This window comes from Cucumis melo, chromosome 3 (assembly GCF_025177605.1).
Source record: "Cucumis melo cultivar AY chromosome 3, USDA_Cmelo_AY_1.0, whole genome shotgun sequence".
Lineage (NCBI taxonomy): Eukaryota > Viridiplantae > Streptophyta > Magnoliopsida > Cucurbitales > Cucurbitaceae > Cucumis > Cucumis melo.
Window position 1 is genome coordinate 641602 of NC_066859.1, and position 20481 is coordinate 662082.

General features: G+C 32.6%; 3 protein-coding genes across 7 annotated transcripts; 2 read left to right on the forward strand and 1 right to left on the reverse strand.

Moving 5' to 3' along the window:
• Nucleotides 1-81: 81 nt before the first annotated feature.
• LOC103485401 (uncharacterized) lies at nt 82-5423 on the reverse strand. 5 transcript variants are annotated; one of them, XM_017043960.2, is made up of 12 exons: nt 5126-5423; nt 4913-4999; nt 3678-3811; nt 2974-3032; nt 2827-2881; nt 2684-2734; nt 1781-1841; nt 1369-1409; nt 1202-1300; nt 989-1036; nt 639-754; nt 82-516 (listed from the first exon to the last, which is right to left on the reverse strand). In XM_017043960.2, the coding sequence occupies exons 1-11, from the start codon at nt 5172-5174 to the stop codon at nt 641-643; spliced, it is 798 nt and encodes a 265-aa protein (XP_016899449.1). In that variant the 5' UTR covers nt 5175-5423; the 3' UTR covers nt 82-516; nt 639-640. The 5 variants fall into 5 exon arrangements, with proteins under 5 accessions (XP_016899449.1, XP_008441193.1, XP_008441194.1 ...); XM_008442971.2 differs by having other exon boundaries at nt 639-758; nt 5126-5417; XM_008442972.2 differs by lacking the exon at nt 989-1036 and having other exon boundaries at nt 639-758; nt 5126-5421.
• A 357-nt stretch (nt 5424-5780) lies between these two features.
• LOC103485404 (uncharacterized) lies at nt 5781-9788 on the forward strand. The gene is made up of 5 exons (XM_008442977.3): nt 5781-6173; nt 6613-6683; nt 7516-7621; nt 7845-7977; nt 9283-9788. Exons 1-5 carry the CDS (start codon nt 6094-6096, stop codon nt 9445-9447), a joined length of 555 nt encoding a protein of 184 aa, XP_008441199.1. The 5' UTR covers nt 5781-6093; the 3' UTR covers nt 9448-9788.
• A 1150-nt stretch (nt 9789-10938) lies between these two features.
• LOC103485405 (phytolongin Phyl1.1-like) lies at nt 10939-12845 on the forward strand. Its single transcript, XM_008442978.2, has 2 exons — nt 10939-11210; nt 11437-12845. Exon 2 carries the CDS (start codon nt 11709-11711, stop codon nt 12537-12539), a length of 831 nt encoding a protein of 276 aa, XP_008441200.1. The 5' UTR covers nt 10939-11210; nt 11437-11708; the 3' UTR covers nt 12540-12845.
• Nucleotides 12846-20481: the final 7636 nt, after the last annotated feature.

Consider the following 20481-nt stretch of genomic DNA (forward strand, 5'->3'; position numbering starts at 1 on the left):
AGGTACACGTAAAAGTGCATATCACAGCATTTTCACTTGATAGTGTTACAGGAAAAGGAGGGTGCAAAATACCAATCATAATAATTCCAAAACAAATTGCTGTTATTAGTGTGTCCATAACAGTAGCACCAGCACGATAAAAATAGTTTGATTTCAGTACTTTATAGCAATGTAAATGAATTATGAACTGAGCCGAACTATGTCTTATCCTGAGTAGTAGTAACCTTTTCCACAACAATACGATTGAGAACCTAGAACATTACTATTGTAAAAAGACTATAGGCATAGCACATTGCAAAGAGAAGCAATTATACTTCAGCAAGTTAAGCTTTGACAGATTCTACAACAGGACCACCATCAAATATCAATTCCCCCCTCAATTACCTGCATAGTGGTTAGCATTGTACCATTACTTCACTCTCCCAAACTACAGAACTGTTCGCATTATCATGTACGTAAGCCTACTCCAGCCTTGTATTCCTTTCCACAAGTGCATTTAATCACACTGGAAATTCCCTAAAAAACGACATAACTCTTTAAGGAGAACCTCCATGGTGTAGTTTAAAAATTAATAATAATAATAATAATTAAAAACCAACCGCCAAATGTTAAGATAAAATTGCTGATTTGAAAATCACCTTCAGTTTTGCAATTTTGTCTTGAAGTGACCGTGAATACTCAGTTTCTCCAGCTTGATCAGATAAGAGAGCCTTGTACTCTTCCTCCAATGTAACATCATCCATTGCTCTGAGTTCTGGCTGAAGTTTTTAACCAGGAAAAATTATTAAATAAGAGGTTATATTAAAACAGGTTGATTCTAAATTGCCCCCATAATTGGATGTAAAAAAGGTCGTTACAGTTGGGAGATAAATATAAGTCAATAGAAAAAGGAGTTACGATATGTACTGATCACAAAGTAGATTAACAACTTGGCTAAAACTAACTTAATTTATTAAAAAGAGTAAATATCAGCACCACGTACACTAACCTTAAAATCGTTTAATTCATTCTTAAGCTCCTCAATCGACTGTTTAATCTGAAACAGAAATAGATGCTCGTCCAAATTAACAATCTACAGTAAAAATGCTCCTATCTCCATAGCTACTCTTTCTTTCCTTTACGTATATGGAGATGGTAGGAACTTGCGAATGGAAGCACTCTTATAATAATCTCGCACACAATCTTTGATGACATTGATTACCTTGGACTTCTCCAAAACAACTGCACATTTCTTCTTTGAAACTTCACTAAGTTTGGCTTCCGCAGATTCCAACTTACCCAATAGATCTTCCCCCTCGACCTGAAAACTAACATTAGATAAACATTATGGTCCAACATATTTGCCATTCCATCGCAGGAGTTTAATACCAGATTTTTAGGATTGGTGTAAATACGGGTGCCAGAGATCCCTACAACAGAAGAGGAAATAAATCAGTACGAATTTCACAATGGCTATATTGTTAAATCATAAATGGAAGCTCGAATAACCAAATTTTACATTTGAACTTCACTTGCAAACCATTGTATGAAATGTTGCCATGCTATTGATCAAATTGCTATTAATTCAGAAACCAAAAAGAAATTATTTCAAAAGGCTTTATACTTTGAGAAGCTTTGAAAAATGTCTGACGATTCTACTTTATCGTCCATTCTAAATATACATGCAAAAACTTGTTACAAATAGGATAAAAATAAGCAAAACTGTTTCGAAGTAAACTATTTTATAAATTATGATTAGTTAATTAGAAACTTGAAGAGGAGATAGGAGGTCCAGAACTACCTCCAACTGCGTCAGAAAATCCTTCCGTTTCACTTGCTTGCTTAGCATTTTCAAGTTTAACCTGAAATGGACTCTAATCGGTTATGCTGGAGAGAATAACTTACTCTACGTAGGGGAAATTCAAACCTGCAAACATGAGAGATTGAAAAAGATGATCTAAAATCTAAAATTTTCAGCCTTAGTGGTAAATAAATTGATTGGCCCTAGCACAAGCAAACTCCAATTTACTTGCTTGGTGAATAAGGATTGAGGGTCAAGAACGAACACTTCAACTATCTTCCCTCCACTTAGTTTGATGATTTAGTACAGGATGATTTTATTGAAATGATCGAGGCCCAATATTTACTTCTCAAGATTGTTTGTTGGAATCCCATTTAAAACAGGTAGGAGTAAGTAACTAAAGGATGGTAAAAGTAAGAAGGTCATAATCAAGGAAAAATTTTCCTTGTTTCAAGAGCAAATCTTCTTGAAACTAAGATCCAGAGGAAAACTACATATGCACATAAGAATGCCATTATGAGAGTAAAATAGGATGAGACTTGAGTAGGAAAATTTAATAGACTCCCACGGTAACATTCAAGTTCACATACAGGGACCAAGGAAGATTCTAACCTGAGAAGGAATAATTATTTATGAGCTGTAAAAATTAAAATAGACAGACTCAAAAGATCTAGTTTGCTATAAGGAGATACTAAATTAAAGTAACGGCAAGAATCACTTGGATACTTGCTTAATAACTCTCTTCAAACCAGTGTAAGAAATCTAATGGTTATATCTGTTTGAGCAGTCGAGGGGCAACCATGTAATCTCACAAGTGCAAAGAAAGGACAGCCGAAATATATGATAATTTACTAATATGACGAGAAATAGTGGAGGCAGTATACATGATCAAGTGGAAAATACCAAATCTTGCTCTTCCACTTCTCCGCGGATCATGTTAGCATTCACCCAGTCCTACACCAAAGGTTGCATAATAGACTAAATTCGGAAACAGAAATAAAGGATTTAAATTCATAATTGATATAGCATAGGTTTTGGAGTTCAACCTGCTGATCTTGGAATTTGAGATTGATATCCTCAGCAACTTTGGTATAATAAGTACTATCAATGTTATGGTCAAATATATTACTGTTAATAACACAATCATGCACCACTGGCAGAACTAATAACTCCATATTGCTTAGTTCAATCACCTCTTCTCAATAATTTTGGCTCCTAAGCTAACTTTTTCTTGCTGAATGAGCTCGAGAGTCTGAATATCAAACAGTTGAGAGTATATAACTAGCAAGAGCTACTGCAAAATAGTATTCTTTGAAATTCATGATGAATAGAAACTAGACAAATATTTTTCTTCTCTAGTTAAACTGGAGAATCAGTGAATCGGAGAAAATAGTTCCCTCTGTTCTTTAAGTTTATTGAAACTAGGCGTCAGAGAAACTGTTTTTCTCTTAAACCTACTAGGTATGCAAAAGTTGGGGAAAATATCCAGCCTCAGCTCACTAACTTGATTGACTAAAGCCAAGAAAAAAAAAAACTATGGAGAGGCTGGACCACAAGAAAAGTTCTGATTCAAGTTCACGAGCAGGACGCTTGAGGTCGCACAGTATGACTTCCTTTTTAACTCATTACTACACTAATTTTAATCTAATACATTGTATTTACACCCAGAAAATTCAATACTAGCGGTGTAACAAGAGAGAAAGTTTTAACTTTTTGTTCTATTTTTTCCATTTTTGTTAGCTATGAGAAATGACGAAGTGAAGATCCATTATTTATGATGTCGATGCTACAGCATGGTCCTTTTACACTAATTAAAAGCAGTTGCTAAACAGCTTTTAGACCTAAACAGGAGGGAAAGAACAGAAGGCACCAAACAACAGTACAGCGAAGAGACCACCTGTGAAAGTGTAGATACATCAGACTCCAAAGAGGCTATTTTTCTTTGTTTTTCCAATATCTGAGAGCATATTTCACCCTTAGCCTGCATCATTCGCTCAGCATCTTCATTGAGTTGTTTTAACTCACTTTTTGCTGCATCAAGATGTCGTCAGTGAAAGCAAACTAATCTAGCAATTCAATCTAACAGCTCAAAATTTTTCGCTTGCTCAAAATATTAATGTTTTAAGACAAAAAAGAAAAATAAATCAGCTGCCAACTTGAGCTGGGAACAGATGAAATGACACTGCCAAGAAGCAGTCACAGGTCTGATTCTAAACTGAACATGGAACATTGTCTAAGTTCATTCAGCCGACCAATTATCAACTGAAAGTAATCCAACGGCAACAGCTGCTAATCAGCACAGTGTACATGAGAACTACAAAAAAATAATAGATTTGTAGGCAAAGTACAGTGAGAGCGCCTCCAGTAAAGAAATTAGAATGACAATCCAACGAGTAATTGATTGTTCATTCAAAAATCTTCAGTAAAGGATAATATATTATATTAAAATACTTATACAATTGTACTGGATTACATAATAAACATAGGTAAATAAAATGAATGTTTAGTTCTGTTTGGTTGATTTATGTAATGGTTCAAGGATAATATTTCGGAGTTATCTTACCAGCAAGATATCTCGAAACAGGATTATTTTACCACTTTGAAATGCCTTGGCAAAAAGTAATGATAATAATGATAATTGTTTGAGGACAAAAGGTCTATGCTAGTCTCTGAACGGATTAGAAGAAATATTCAGTTGTCGTCGTAATAAAAACAACAAAAGTCCTTCAACTTCACTCTGTAAATTCACGGTTGTAGTAGACATAATACAGGAAAATAGCATGAAATAACCAAAACTCCGTTCCAATAAGCTACTCATTCGTGGAAATGTATATATTTCATAAGAATTTAGAAACCGGAGAGAAAACGTGAGCAAAAAACATACTAGATGCTACAAAGTTTTGAGCGAAAAAATGAAAACAATAATCAGTTAAACATCCTCAGGACGATCTGAAGTAAGATAAAAAATAATAATAATCGAGGACGATCTACGAAGAAAGGGATAATAAAACTATAAAATCTCAGTGAAAAAAAAAAGAGTACGTTCTGGAATATTATACCACTTGCAAAAAGAAGAACGTTAATATAAACAAATAACGAAATAGAAGACTAGACTAGAAGTAGAAACTTGACCAGAGTTGAGATCGTTCTCCATGGTTTGAATAGTAGCAAAGTGCATATGCTCTTGGACAGAGATCTTCATAGCTTGATCCTCCACGTCTAAGACAAGATTGATACAGAATCAATCCAAATTAGTGTAGCTAAATCCACAATAACTCGAAAAGTATATTTACGTGAGTTTAAACTTCAATTTGGTGCTATGAAGATGAATAAGCCGGTACTTACCATTCATTTGGAAGCGCAATGTCTTCATGTACTGCAAATACTCTTCCATTGTCGATATTTCGCAGATGAAGAGGCTGTGATTCAGTTCGAGTTTCTGTTCGGTGCCGAGAAAACTTGAAGCGATTGAGATCGCAGAGCGGAAGCCAAGAAAGAAAGCGATAAAGCGCGCGCCAAACTCAGTTATGATAGTACCAACCAAACTGAGAGATAGCAAATATGGAGGGAAAATTTTGTGATTTCTCCTGCGAACTGCGAAGTGGACACCTTTATTTTTTAACTAACTTCAAATTTCCCCTTTATTTTATGGTATATATTATACTGGCCGAAGTTTAAAATTTAAAGACAAGATTATCTTTTATCAAAGAATTTTATAATTAACTTCAATTTTCGCCTTTATTTAAAGAAAATTGTTCCTAAATTTGTGATAATTGCAATTATATTCTTAAATTTATTTAAAATTTTAATTTGAATAATTATATAATTTTTATAGACTACAGAAGTAAATGACTCATTTTTTATAATTATTAGATTCAATTTTAACCCTTTTATTTTATGAGTTTAAAAGATTTTATTAAAAATTTAATGAAATAATGTAGCGTACGTTGTAAAAAGATATATACATTAACGACGTAGATTATATTTTTATAAAAAAGATAAAAATTGAAAAGAGAAAAATCGGAGTATTTATGAAGCGTGGCAACGCTAGACTAATCAGATCGTCCCTATTCTGATCGGCGGTGGTCCTCCGAACAGAAATCAGTAGAAATTATCGTTCCTCTCCGGACTTCCGAGAAGGGGAAGGAATAATATTCTTGCAGGAGAGAGGCCGGTTATTGTTCAATCAAATCCAGTTGAAGAGTGATCTACCACAAACAAAAGAAATTCTGTATTCGATTCATTTTTTGTTCCTATTGAGGCTCCGGGCGTAGACAAAGATTTCTATAATTTTCAAATTTGTTGGAGTGAAGATGGCGACAGTAGGACATGCCCGTCCGACCAGTTGGTTTAGCCAGAAAATCGTCGATCCTCTCCTCCAAATCCTTCAAAGGTTCTTCCTCTCACTACACATTTGGATTTCCGAATATTTTATTTCTCTCGGAGCATTGTAGTTTGTTGGATAGGAATTTGACGAACTCTTTTCTTCATTTGGTACGAATTTTGCATGGGATTTTTAATCTCGAGGATTAGATATTGCTGACAGCTCTTCTTTGATTGGAAGCATATTTTGATTTTATTTTGAGTTTCTGGCCTTCTAGGATGATTGAAATGCATATCCCAAAGGAGATAGGCCAACTAGAGCTGCTGGTTTCAGCGAGTTCAAGAATTATGCTTTCCCTTATCTTTTCATAGATTACAGGAGTTGTTTTTGATACATCTATTCCCAATGAAGCAAAGGGTCTAAAGCTATTCTCTTAATTTTCTGACGATAGTCCTGGAAGAAATTGCTAAATCTTTTCTACTCGTTCTTCTTCGTTTTGTTGTTGAAGGGGCGCCGAGCCGAAACAACTGGCATTCTCTGCAGCTCTAGGCATAACATTGGGATTATTTCCTATATGCGGTATATTTATATATCCTTTAAAATAAAGAAATTAATGCACTCTGTTCCTTTTAAATTTAGCTGCATTATTTTTCTCAAGACGTGAAGTTTTTTAATGTGGTCAAGTTTATATTAAGATAAGGAGGAAGGCGGAAGCTTTAGTCTCTTGGTTATTACAGTATATATTCCTTATCTATCACGGTTTCTTCGATATTGTTTTGTTATTCGATTCTTCTTAAAAGCATAGTAGTATTTAAATTCTCAGGTAGATATAAACATTTAAGCAGTCTTGAGGAGCAATAGAGTGTTTTGGGGGTGTGGAGAGGGAACCTGGCGAGGTCCGGTATGTGGTGAGGTTCCATGTTTCTCTTTGGGCATTGGTTTTGAAGGCTTTTTGTAATTATCTTCCAGGGAATATCTTACCTAGTTGGAAACCCTTTCTTCAATGGGGTTTCCATGGTCTTGTTTTTCTTATGCTCTTGTATTCTTTCATTCTTTCTCAATTAAAGCATTTGTTTCTATGTACTAAATAATAACAATAATAAACATTTGAGCAGGCATTGTGTTAAAATCAGTATAAAACATTTCAGACTGACAAGATTTTCAATCAGAAAAGGTGAATATATCGTAGGTACTAGTGGGCATTGCTATTGTTTTTAGATAGAAACCAAAACAATATAGAATTCAAGGACAGATGGTATCAGGGTCATTGAGGAAGCTCCACATTCTCGTATTCTTATATTGTTATTTTTCACTAAATTTACTCTTTTTTAGTGCAAGGACTTGTTAGAGATTATAGGATAATTTTCTATCTATGTTAAAATAATATGTGAAGTATTTTTCATTAATACAGGGGTCACTGTTTTTCTATGCGGGTTTGCAATTGCATTTCTTGGATCTCTTTGTCATGCTCCAACAGTGATGCTTGCTAACTTTATTGCTACTCCCATAGAATTGAGGTATTTGTATGCTCTCAGTATTTTACATCACAACAAAAGAACCTGTGAGTTGGAACTTATCCTCATATTCTGATGTGAAGTGGTGATTCTTTTTCATAGGGGAAAACACCTCTTATAAGCAAGAAAAGTTTCATATAATCTTTATAAGCATGCATTTCTTGAGTCAGGGGCTTGATGTTTCGCCCTTATCATTTGTTGATTCAATTTTTTATTCTCTCTGAAGTTTGGTCGTGCCTTTTTTGCGCTTTGGTGAAGCCATTTCTGGGGGACCTCGTTTCCCATTTACACCTGATGCTTTGAAGAAAGTTTTTACTGGTGAAGCTTCGCATGAAGTACTTTTGAGTATTGCTCACTTGGTACGGTTTCTCCTAGATTCTTTTATCAGTGCTGTTCATGCAGGGTGATCAATTATCATTGTTACTGTTTTTTGTCTTTGCTCAGGATTAGACTATAAGATCTGATCACCTATTAGTTGCAGTTCTCAAGATCAAATATTTCAATTAATGAACTGAATTGGTCTCAGAAGCTAGACGATTTTATTATAACTGATCCATTTTAGAGTGTTGTTATCCGCTGGGTATACAATAAGGACGTCATCTCAGGTTTTATTGACACTAAATCTTCATCTTTTCTTGCGGTAACTCATCTTTATGTATTTGAGCTCTTTAAGAAGAATGTGAGGATTGTGAAAGATTTCTCTGAGTTTGAGAAGTTAGACTTCGGCTCTGTTGATGCAAACATATTCACAAAAACTTAGTAGACCAAACAAATGTGTGGCAGATTAAATTGTATAAGATGAGAGAGAAAGATAGAGGGGGGAGGAGATGGGGGATATATGCTTATAGAAGAGAGGACAAAGGTTCATGTAAACTGAGATTCGGACTTGCTTTGCTGCAAATATTAGCCATGAATGCTCTCAACGTGTTAGAAGAGGGTAACAAGTAACATCTCTTACAGTCTTAACTCACTTGGAATACACACACATTAGAGTGAATGTGTCTCTTCACATAACAGAAAGACAAACTAGTGTAGTGAAATGAACACTTTCATTACAGGAGGGACAATAGATTTGTCAAGAACTCAAGATGTGCCTAATGTATAGTTCATTTCACTCATTGGAATGTTCTGTATGACATTCAACAACAGCAAAATGGAAAGATGAATGAACTTTCTTATCTTCTTCTATTGGGGATTTTTTTCACTCAGCTTTTGAAACCTCGAACTGCTTTCTGTATTTTTACCATTGCCATTTGTTTTAGGGTTTAAAATGAACATCATTCATCTTTTTCTGCTCATGCGGCATGTTTAGGAGTGATTTTAAAATTATCAAAATCACTTTTTCCATCCTTAAAATCATTTTGAAACACATGTTTTAACTCAAAATCAATTCAATGTTTAATTTTGCACATTTAAACACATTTTTCATAGTATTAAATTTGATTTTGAAGGAATAAAAGCATCTTTCGAATGATTTTCAGTCATGATCATTTAATATGTCGTGTCGTTAAATACATCCATTGTTTGTTATTAGTAGCCCATCCAAGTTTATATCTCTCAACATTTTCAGTTCTAATATGAAAATGTTAGTATGTATATTGCCATTTTGAGTTGCTTCGTTCACATTACCAAACTGGATGAAAGCTTTGTATCAAAACTGGCAGTTGTTGGGATGGCTTGTTGCTGCGCCCTTTATTCTGGGCATTGGATATTTGTTGTTTTTACCATGTTTCAAGATTTTGGTGCGCAAGTTCAGCACTGTTGCTTCAAGCCCAAAGAAGTCTCCTCATTCACACACAGACATCAGACTGAAGGTGAGAGATGTCTGATTTAAGGATCTCTGAAATGGTGCATTTCCTGGAAACTTGGTGACTCACAATTAACATCGTAACCTTCCTTTGTATGTATCACAAGCCGTTCGCATTACTCGGCTCGTTAGATGCCTGTTATCTGTTTTCAGTTGCTTCGCTTTGTAATGGTACGATACAGTTTTAAAGATTGATTAAACTATCATGAAAGCTGGGCTGGCTAATATTACAGAATGATTCTGGTGGAAGGCTACTATTCTTTTTATTTTTTCTTAGTACAGTTGGGTAGAGGGGATTTCTACTGAAAATATCGTGGTTACTAATACTCATATGTGAATGAAATCGTACCCACTTTAGCATGACATTATATTATTGAAATACTATTATTATGTTCATTGTATTATTGTATTGAATGTGTAACCTACCTTCACCAATAGACCTTTGAAATGTCAAGTTCTGAAATTGAAGGGTGTAATTAAGGTCTTAGATGAACTTTAGATGATCCACAACGGTAATGTTTTCTTTTCAACATCCTAGTGGAGTTTGGTGGTACATCAAAGAAAATGCCTTAAATTTTTATGAAACATTGTTGAATGCCCTTTTTCCCACTTGTTTGTTTCTGATCGACCTTTGGGATGGTTCATCCTAATTAGAAAGGTCAAATTCGGCTCAAGTTACCATTATTTATATTTGTCCTTTTTAGAGAACCATTAAATGTTGTGATTTTTTTTATTTTTCTTTTAACTTATCATGGTAAGTATCGAAATTGTTGAAAATAATATTTATCAAAATATGTAGGTGGTCATCATGATAGTTAATAGAAGCCTATTAGTGAAAATTTGAACACAGTTTGTAATGTAATAAACATCTATACAATTATAAATATGTGACAAAGTATTATTGACGTAATTATGACCTATCGAATCAAAGAGTTGAATCTAAGTTTTGTTATATTTGTATTGTGTTATTTCCAAACACATTGAGATTGATTGCTACTTTTGATTTATTAAATTTATGACTTTTTTTTTTAAAGTACTCATCTAGATCAATATTGATATTTTGAAATTTTATTTCATTCTCGAATGTCTAATATATAAATATATATTTATATATCATCGACAAAATTAACAAAGTTGAATAATTAGTGTGGGTACTTTATGCTCATCTGTTGATTCATAAACTTTATATTTATATATATATATATATATGTTTCAGTGAGTGCATATAATTAACTCAAACTATTTAGAATTAATTTGAAAATAGAGTTTTATCCTTATAGTTATGCCCTCCTTCCAGTCGAAGGAAACATAATATTTCTTTCTTTGTTATGTTCGTATGTTGACTCACAAAGCAACCAATATATATATATATATATATATGATATGATAAGATATGATCTGTCACGTGTTAAACACATATTAATACTGATTGTGCTTAAATTAATTAAAAGTTTACATAAAAACATTGATGCGATCCCATAATTAACAACACACGAAATGTTAATGTTAATACAAAGGCTTACTACTACTACTACTACTACGAGACGTATTCCCCTAAAAAAGGAGAAAATTCCTCGCCGATTTTTTCCCTTTACTCCAAGTCTTCCACACAGCAGACAAAGTCAAATATGAGAAACCCCACCGATTTGTCCCAATTGGAAACTTTTTCTTCCTAATTTCCTCGCCGGTGACTCCCTGCTCGTTTTCTCCCAATGCCTTTTTTGGTGATTTTTCATTGAATTTCTTTCACTATCTCTCTTCCTTGGCTGCGGAAATTTGGTTTTGGTGAGATATGATTATTCTCTTTGTCTTTTAAAATTTTAGGATTTTGATGTCATCTGGGACTGTTCTTACTGGTCTTGATTATTTGCTTTTTTTTTGGTTTCTGTTGATCTCTTCAATTTGATTTTTGTATTGTTTCTTCTTTTTTAACTGTTAACGCGTTTGAAGACGATCTGTTGAATCGATTATGCTCAACTCGCTTTCTGTGTATTGTTCCTTCTAATGGCAGAATATTCAACCTACCGGTGTAGCCTGGTTTTTTCTCCCCAATTGCTTTGATCTGTAACCGATAATTTAATTGTAATTTGTTTGGTTTCTGGAAGAATTTGCCAAAATTACTTGCGATTTTGTCGTTTGAAGATCCGGATTGATGAGTATCAGATGGTTTGAAATGAAAGGTGGATAGTGAATGAGTGAGTGAGTGTTTGTTTAGTCTTCATTTCTAGGAGTTGCTTTGCTTCTGTGTGCTGTTGAATTTGCTGAAAATCTTCCATCCTTCAAATGGATCTGAGTCATGGCACAATTCATTATTGTTCTGTTTCAAGGGGGGAACGTATGCTCTATGTGTATAGTAATGGTGATCAGGAGATTGAGAATTTAGCTGATTTATGCTTGAAAAGTGCCCCTCCATATCACAAGTGGTATTTTGAAACATTGGGTAAAAAGACTTTTGGATTTTTGATGAAAGAAGGGTATGTTTATTTTGCAATTGCTGATGAAGTTATTGGTAATCAGCCTCTTCTCCAGTTTCTAGAGCAGTTGAGAGATGAATTCAAAAGGGTAGCAAAAAAGGGTTCACGAGGGAGTTTCTCAAGTATGAACTCCACTAGTTTGCAAGAACAGCTAGTGCCTGTAATTTGTAAGTTAATCACCTCATTGGAGAATGTCTCCCACAATAGTAAGGATTGGATGGCTGAAACCCCATCCTCCAACAATGGTCTGTCTCCATCTCCGAGCAACGTGAATGGGCAAGTGGACGTTTTGGCTTCCACGAAAGCCCCTTTGCTTGGGAAGTCAAACAAACCAGAGAAGAAAAAGGGAAAGGACCATGTGATAACAATGAGAGGAATTGAGATGGAGGAGCATAGAAAATCTACGGACAGAGGTTTGAAGATTGATTCAGTCTCTTTGGAATCCAGTAATCAGGGTGGATCAGGGTCTTCAATTCCAGTGCAGAAAGACAGCAATCCATTGAGGAGATCGAACTCTCAAAGCTACCCAAGAAGGTGGTGGCGTCATGTGAGGATCGCACTTGCTGTTGATGCTGTTGTATGTCTGATATTGTTTGTTATCTGGTTGATTGTCTGCAATGGAGTTTCTTGTGTCCGCTGAGAGTTTTATGTATTTGTACATGGAACTTGAAAGATGAAATAGGGGAGATTAGATCAAGGGAGATATGTTAAGTGAGGCTAACGAGTTTCTGAAGGGCCTTGATTGAGTTCACACTTCTGAAAATTGCAGAATAAAAAATGTTGTATGTATATGCAGACGAATTGTTAATAGGTATGATTTTTCATATACTTATTGCTATTGTATTTTAGGATCTCACTTCTTCGGATTTCTTCAACTTAATAGTTACTTTTGTTGGTATGTCTGTTTTGGGCTCTTAATTGATAATGATATTTCACTTGTTAATAACACTGTTTTCCCACCGACTTCTAGAGTGATGTGTACTTGTTTCCTTTTGTGTAAGAACATTTCAATGATTGAATGAAACATCTAAAGATATCCAAAGGTAAACGAGGAGCCCAATCGATTGGTATACAAAAGGAACCCAACCAGAGGGTCCACAAAAGGTGTTTCCAATTTGCAATAAGGAAGGTGAATTGTGACTATGTATAGCTGGGTATATCTTTGCTCCAAGAAAGAAACATTATGAATGATAGTGCCGATTGTGTCCTTTGTTGTCTTGCTCTTATCTCGGAAGATTCTATCATTCCTTTCATCCCATGTCTTCCATAGAACAGCACAAATAACACAAAGCCGTAGACGTTCTTTGTCGGCTTTGATGCCTCATTAGGGCAAGCAACAGTCTAGTTGAAGGCAGTAGAACTTTTTGCCCAGATCCCTTTAGATGTGTCATCAAAGAAGACATGTTGGAAAGTTCTGTTGTTGGAATGGCAAAGGCTGCACCAAGAAGGAGATAGGTTGATCCATGGGCAACTTCTCTATAACCTGTCCATTGTGTTGAGACATGAACTTGAGATTTTCCAAATGAGAAATTTCACTCTTTCTGGACAGGGGAGACTCTGAAGTTTGAGGTACCTAACAGCTGCGGATGCGTGTCTGTTGGCGGAGGAGACGGAAGTACATAAATAATTTATATTGAAGCGATTAGAATCAAAGCTTGTGTGTTCATTTTGAAAGGTGTACTTGTTTTCAGCTCAAAGATTCGTGTAGAGTATGGTCTTGTTTCGGAAAACATCAGTTTTAAGAACAGATATTCAGTGAAACATGATTGTATTTTAGCCTTTTCAATTTCTTTCACTTCATTATGTATGATATTATTAATTTATTCTAACCAATATGGAAAGGATTTTAACAAGAGTTTTTCAAACAAATTCCTAACTCTTTGTATTGGGATCAAATTTTAGTTCCTTACCTTCTAAAAAACATATTCAACACCTAGCTCAAAAAATAATCAAATAAATTTTTAAAAAAATTACGTTAAAAAAATAAAATTTAAAACATTCTTAAAAAAGAATTAATTTTAGGATAATTGTAAAAAATGACAAATTTGATAAAATATTTATAATATATAGTAAAATTTCGGATTCTATCGATAATAGACATTAACAAACAATGATAATATGCTTCTATCAGTCATATTAATAGACAATAATAGAAGTCTATAAGTGATTATTAGGGGTAGAATTCAAATTTTTTTTACAATATTTTAGTTTATTTTATTAAATTTAAAAATGTCCATTAATCCTAAATTTAATTTTATATTTTTATATACAAATAAAATTAATTAGAAAATATAAAATATAAAAAGGTGCATGTATATATAAAAGTTGATTTAAACAAATATTAATAAAATTATTTTTATTCTAGTTTTTATGTTAATTTCAAATATATATTAGATTTTTTTAAAATAATGTGTTTTTCAAAAGGAATGTAAAAATAAAGTAGATGGAAAAATATCGAAAAAAACATGGTAACTTGGGGGAAGTCCATACCACTTTGCTTGGAACTCGCAATGAGATAGACACGTGGGATCTACAACTTTTTTTTTTTCATTATTATATTAAATATTCAAATATTCAAATTCCAATTTCCAAAAATATCTTTTTAATTTTCAATTTTCAATTTTCAAAAATATCTTTATTTTGTTAAATACTTTTCCAAATTCTAATCTTCAATTCTTTTAAAAAAGATATATATTAACAAAAATATGTTATTAAAAATATATTAAACAAATAGGTCTTTTCAAAAATATAACACAACGGCAAAATATTTATATTGTATAGAACAATTTTAAAAACGGAAAGTGTAAAATATCAAAAATGTCTTGTCAACTATGCACGTAATGTATTTGCAATTGCTTAGATTTGGTTATTGTTTGGTACGCGATCGTTTAGATATGACTACAATTTATCTTTTTAATTATATCGTTAATTTTGTTACACAATCGTTTAATTTGGTTACGTTTAAATTTGGTTATACGATCGATTAGATTTGATTGTTTATATTTGGGGACTCAAATCTAAATGATTTTTTTTTCAAATTTTGGTACACATTTCTTTAATTCTTTTGTACACAGATCTTAACGATACTTTATTTTTTTTTTTTTACGATTTACATTTGGCTACTCCAATCTAAATGATTTTTTTTTTTTCAAAATTATTTATACACGATCTTTTATTTTTTCTAATTGTTTACTTTTTTACACAATCGTTTACATTTGGCTACTCCAATGAATTTTTTTTTTAAGATTCGTTGTATACGATCTTTTATTTTTGTTTCTACACGATTGTTTACTTTTCCTACATGATCGTTTAGATTTGGCTACTTCAATCTAAATGATTTTTTTCAAGATTCTTTCTACACGATGTTTTATTTTTTTTACACGTTCGTTTACGTTTTGCTACTCCAATCTAAATGATTTTTTTTTTAGAAATTCTTTAGAAACAATCTTTTAGATTTTTTTATTCTTTGTATACGGTCAATTAGATTTGATTAGTCAAATGTAAACGATGTAAAAAAATGAAAAGAATAAATACGATAGAAAGATTAAATGACGTAAAAAAATCAGAAAATAAGAAAGACGATGGAAAGAAATCGCAGCAGAAAAAAAAAGAAGGAAAAGAAGAAAGACGATGAAAGAAATCACAAGAGGAAGAGAAGAAAGATGGAAGAGCAAACCTGAAATATTTAAAAAATAGCTAACTTTATGAGCATTGTTACATGGCCCATAAATAGTTCGATGTTTTGATACATTTATGAAAGTTTCCCTTAAACAAATATTTACAATCCACCGATATTAACAAAATATCTAATTTTTTTTAAATCAAAATAAAAAAGTTTATGACAAGAATAATTCTATTGTATGGAAATTAAAATATCTAATTTTTTTAGAATCAAAATATCTAATTCTACCTTAGGACAAGAATATATAATTTTTTTTAGAATCAAAATAAAAAGAGTTATGGCAACAAATCATTTTGTTAATATCCACGGATTGCAAATATTTGTTTAATATATTTTTAATAATATATTTTGTTAATGTATAACTTCTTTGAAAAAAAAAATAAATATTAGAATTTGAAATTTGGAAATATATTTAATAAGGAAAGATATTTTTTAAAATCGTAATTTGGAGATTTGAATATTTAATATATATATATATATAATAACGAAAAAAAGGTGTGGGGTCCACATGCCAACTCGTCGTGGACCCCGCCCAACTTTCCACCGAAGTGGTGTACCCCGTACACAACTTCGCCCAAACTACTATTTTTTTTTTCTATCCTATTTTTTATATTACTTTTAAAAAATACATTAATTAAAGAAAAAAATTAAAGTACTATGAAATAAAGAACCAAAAACTAGATAAGAACACAAAAGAAGAATAGAGAAGAGATGAAGAAGAGAAGACAATTGAACTCAATTGTGGTGTGTCTTACAAAGGCACCACACTCCTCTATTTATAGGACATCTTATGGTATAAGTTACATTATAGAATTCAATAGGATGGATATTACAATATGGAATTCAATAGGATGGATGTTACAATATGGAATTGAATGTGAAAGTTATATGAAAATTGTAACCTATGTAGGTTATGGATATCTACATTTATAATATATCATTATATTTACAATACTCCTCTTTAGATATCCATATTATATAAAAATAAATGTCTCGTTAAAACCTTACTAGGAAAAAACCCGATGGAAAAAAATCCTAGTGAAGGAAAAATAGTACATCATTTTTATACATTAATAACTGTCTCATTAAAAACCTTGCTAGAAAAATTCAATGAGAAAAATCATAGTCAAAGGAAAAAAGTGCAGTACTCATATTCCTTAAGGACAATATTTCTACTCCCCTTATGGATACATCACTTAAGTTCTTTGAGTCGTCGCATTCCAATGTTGTGCACTAGCTTTTCAAATGTTGATGTGGGTAATGCTTTTATGAATAAGTCCGCCAAGTTGTCTTTTGAAGAAATTTGTTGAACACTGATGTCACCATTTTCTTCAAGGTCATGCGTATAGAAGAATTTTGGTAAGATATGCTTTATTCTATCTCCTTTTATATACCCTCATTTGATTTGTGTTATACATGCGGTATTATCTTCAAATAATATTGTTGGTAAATTTTTACTGAAAGACAAACCACATGTTTCTCGAATATGATGAGTCATTGACTTCAACCATACACATTCTCTACTAGCTTCATGAATTGCAAGAATTTCTGCATGATTCGATGATGTGGCCGTCATGGTTTGCTTTACAGACCGCCAAGATATAGCAGTTCCTCCACATGTAAACAGATAACCTGTTTGAGATCTTGCTTTGTGTGGATCATATAAATATCCAGCATCCGCATAATCAACTAGATCAAAGTTTGATTTATTTGAATAAAACAAACCCATATCAATTGTCCCTCGAAGATAACGAAGTACATGCTTAACTCCATTCCAATGTCTTTTTGTTGGAGAAAAACTATATCTTGCTAACAAATTTACTGAAAATGCTATCTCTGGTCTTGTGTTATTAGCAAGATACATTAGTGCACCTATTGCACTAAGGTACGGTACTTCAGGACCAAGTAATTCTTCATTATCTTCTCGAGGTCGAAAAATATCCTTTTTTACATCTAGTGATCAAACCACCATTGGAATGTTCAATGGGTGTGCTTTGTCCATGTAGAATCTTTTTAAAATCTTTTCTGTATATGTTGATTGATGAATAAAAATTCCATCGGCTAAATTCTCGATTTGTAAGCCAAGGCAAAATTTTGTCTTACCAAGATCTTTCATTTCAAATTCCTTTTTTAGATATTCTATTGCCTTTGAAAGCTCTTCAGGAGTTTCAATTATATTTAAATCATCAACATATACAACTATAATCGCAAATCCTAACTGTGATTTCTTAATAAAAACACATGGACAAATTGGATTATTTTGATAACATTCTTTTAATAAATATTCACTTAAGCGATTGTATCACATTCGTTCTGATTGTTTCAATCCATATAATGATCTTTGTAATTTGATTGAACATAATTCTCTAGAGTTTGAATTATATGATTCAGATATCTTAAATCCTTCAGGAATTTTCATATAGATTTCATTTTCCAAAGATCCATATAAGTATGCTGTAACTACATCCATAAGATGCATATCAAGATTTTCACATACAGTCAGACTAATTAAATATCTTAATGTAATAGCATCCACCACAGGAGAATATGTTTCCTCATAATTAATGTCTGGTCTTTGAGAAAATCCTTGTGCAACAAGTCGTGCTTTATATCTAGTGACCTCATTATTTTCATTTCGTTTACGCACAAATACTCATTTAAATCCCACAGGTTTCACACCTTTAGGTGTATAAACTACATGTCCAAAAACTTCACGTTTCGTGAGTGAGTTTAGTTCTGCTTGGATGACTTCTTTCCACTTGGACCAATCCTTTCTATTACGACATTCGTCAATAGATTTAGGTTCGTAATCCTCATTTTCATGAATGATATTATGTGCAACATTATACGCAAAAATGTTATCCACAACTACATTAATTCTATTCCACATTTTTCCTGTCATGGTATAATTTATCGAGATCTCATTGTTATCTTTATATACTTGAGTCTCTTCTACATTTTTTCCACTAGTCGTGTCCATGACTTTTTATTGAATGTTTCTATTGTCAATTAAGTCATTTCGACTATTGGTCACTTTTCCTTTTCGAGGATTTTTATCCTTTGAACCCATCGGTCTACCACGCTTTTGGCGCAGCGCTGATTCATTAATTATATTAACTTGCTGAGTTGGGATTTCAATTCTAGATGGAGCATTTGCAGCTGGAATATATGACTTGGTCACTTTCTTAGTATCTGTAAATGCATCTGGCATTTGATTTGCTACACTTTGTAAATGAATTATCTTTTGAACTTCTAGTTCACATTGCTTTGTACGAGGATCTAAATGAGACAATAACGATATATTCCAGGCAATTTCATTTTCCAACTTCTTAATTCCTCCCCCTAATGTCGGAAAATTTGTCTCATTAAAATGACAATCAGTGAATCGTGTAGTAAATACATCTCTCGTCAAGGGTTCAATATATCTAATAATTGATGAGGACTCAAATCCGACATATATTCCTAACCTTCTTTGAGGTCCTATTTTAGTATGTTGTGGTGGAAAAATTGGAATATATACTGCACAATCAAAAATTCGCAAATGAGAAATATTTGGTTCCTGGCCATAAGTTAATTGTGTTGGGGAATACTTTATGATAAGATGTCGGTCTTATGCATATAAGTGACACTGCATGCAAAATAGCATGACCCCATATAGATAATAGAAGTTTTGCTCTCATAAGTAATGGTCTGGCAATCAATTGTAAATGCTTGATAAATGATTCTGCCAAACCATTTTGTATATGAACATGAGCTACAGGATGTTCAATATTTATCCTAGTTGATATGCAATAATTATTAAATGCTTGGGATGTAAATTCACCAGCATTATCAAGTCGAATGTTTTTTATTGTATAATTCGAAAACTATGCTCTTAATTTGATTATTTGAGCACGTAATCGTGCAAATGCAAGGTTTCTACTTGATAATAAACACACATATGACCATCTACTTGATGCGTCAATTAAAACCATGAAATATCTAAATGGTCCACTTGGTGGATTGATTGGTCCACATATGTCACCATGAATTCGTTCTAAAAATGTAGGTGACTCAACTCCCACTTTGGCTAGTGATGGCCTAATAATTAATTTTCCTTGAAAGCTAGTAATACATGATAATTCATTGGATTGAAGAATCTTCTGGTTCTTTAGTAGATGTCCGTGAGAATTTTCAATAATTCTTCTCATCATTATTGACCCAGACCTAATCGATCATGCCAAACAGTAAACATATTTAAATTCATGAACTTCAGGTTCATGGTGACATATGTTTCAATTACTCGTATATGAGTATAATATAATCCAGAAGAAAAGGCAGGCAATGTTTCCAATATACGCTTCCCATGTGAAACAATAAATGTAATATAAAAATATTCTATATTATTTTTACTGTTAGTTTCAACATGATAACCATTTTGACGTATATCTTTAAAACTCAATAAGTTTCTTTTTGACTTACTAAAGAACAAAGCATTACAGATTGTGAATTTTGTTCCTCTAGGCAAAATAAGGTTTGCTCTACCAAAACCTTCAATCAAGTTTGTAGAACCTGATATTGTATTGACATTTGTTTCAAGCATTGTCAATGTAGAAAAATATTTTTTACTTTTAAGTATTGTGTGCGTAGTTGCACTATCTGTCAAACATAAGTCTTCATTATTCATCTTTGAATCAGCCAAAATATGAGAAATGTCCATAACTCTTCATTAAAAAAAACGATTACAATAAACCTCTTGGTAAAAAGAAAAAAAAAACTAACCTTGAAATGTAAATAATGTAAATAAACTAGTAAATGTTAAATAGAGAAAACATAATGCAAATATTAGTTTTTGACATTATCATAATTAAAAGAAGTATTTGCTACTCTTTCATTAACATCATTTTTCTCTTCAGGAGAC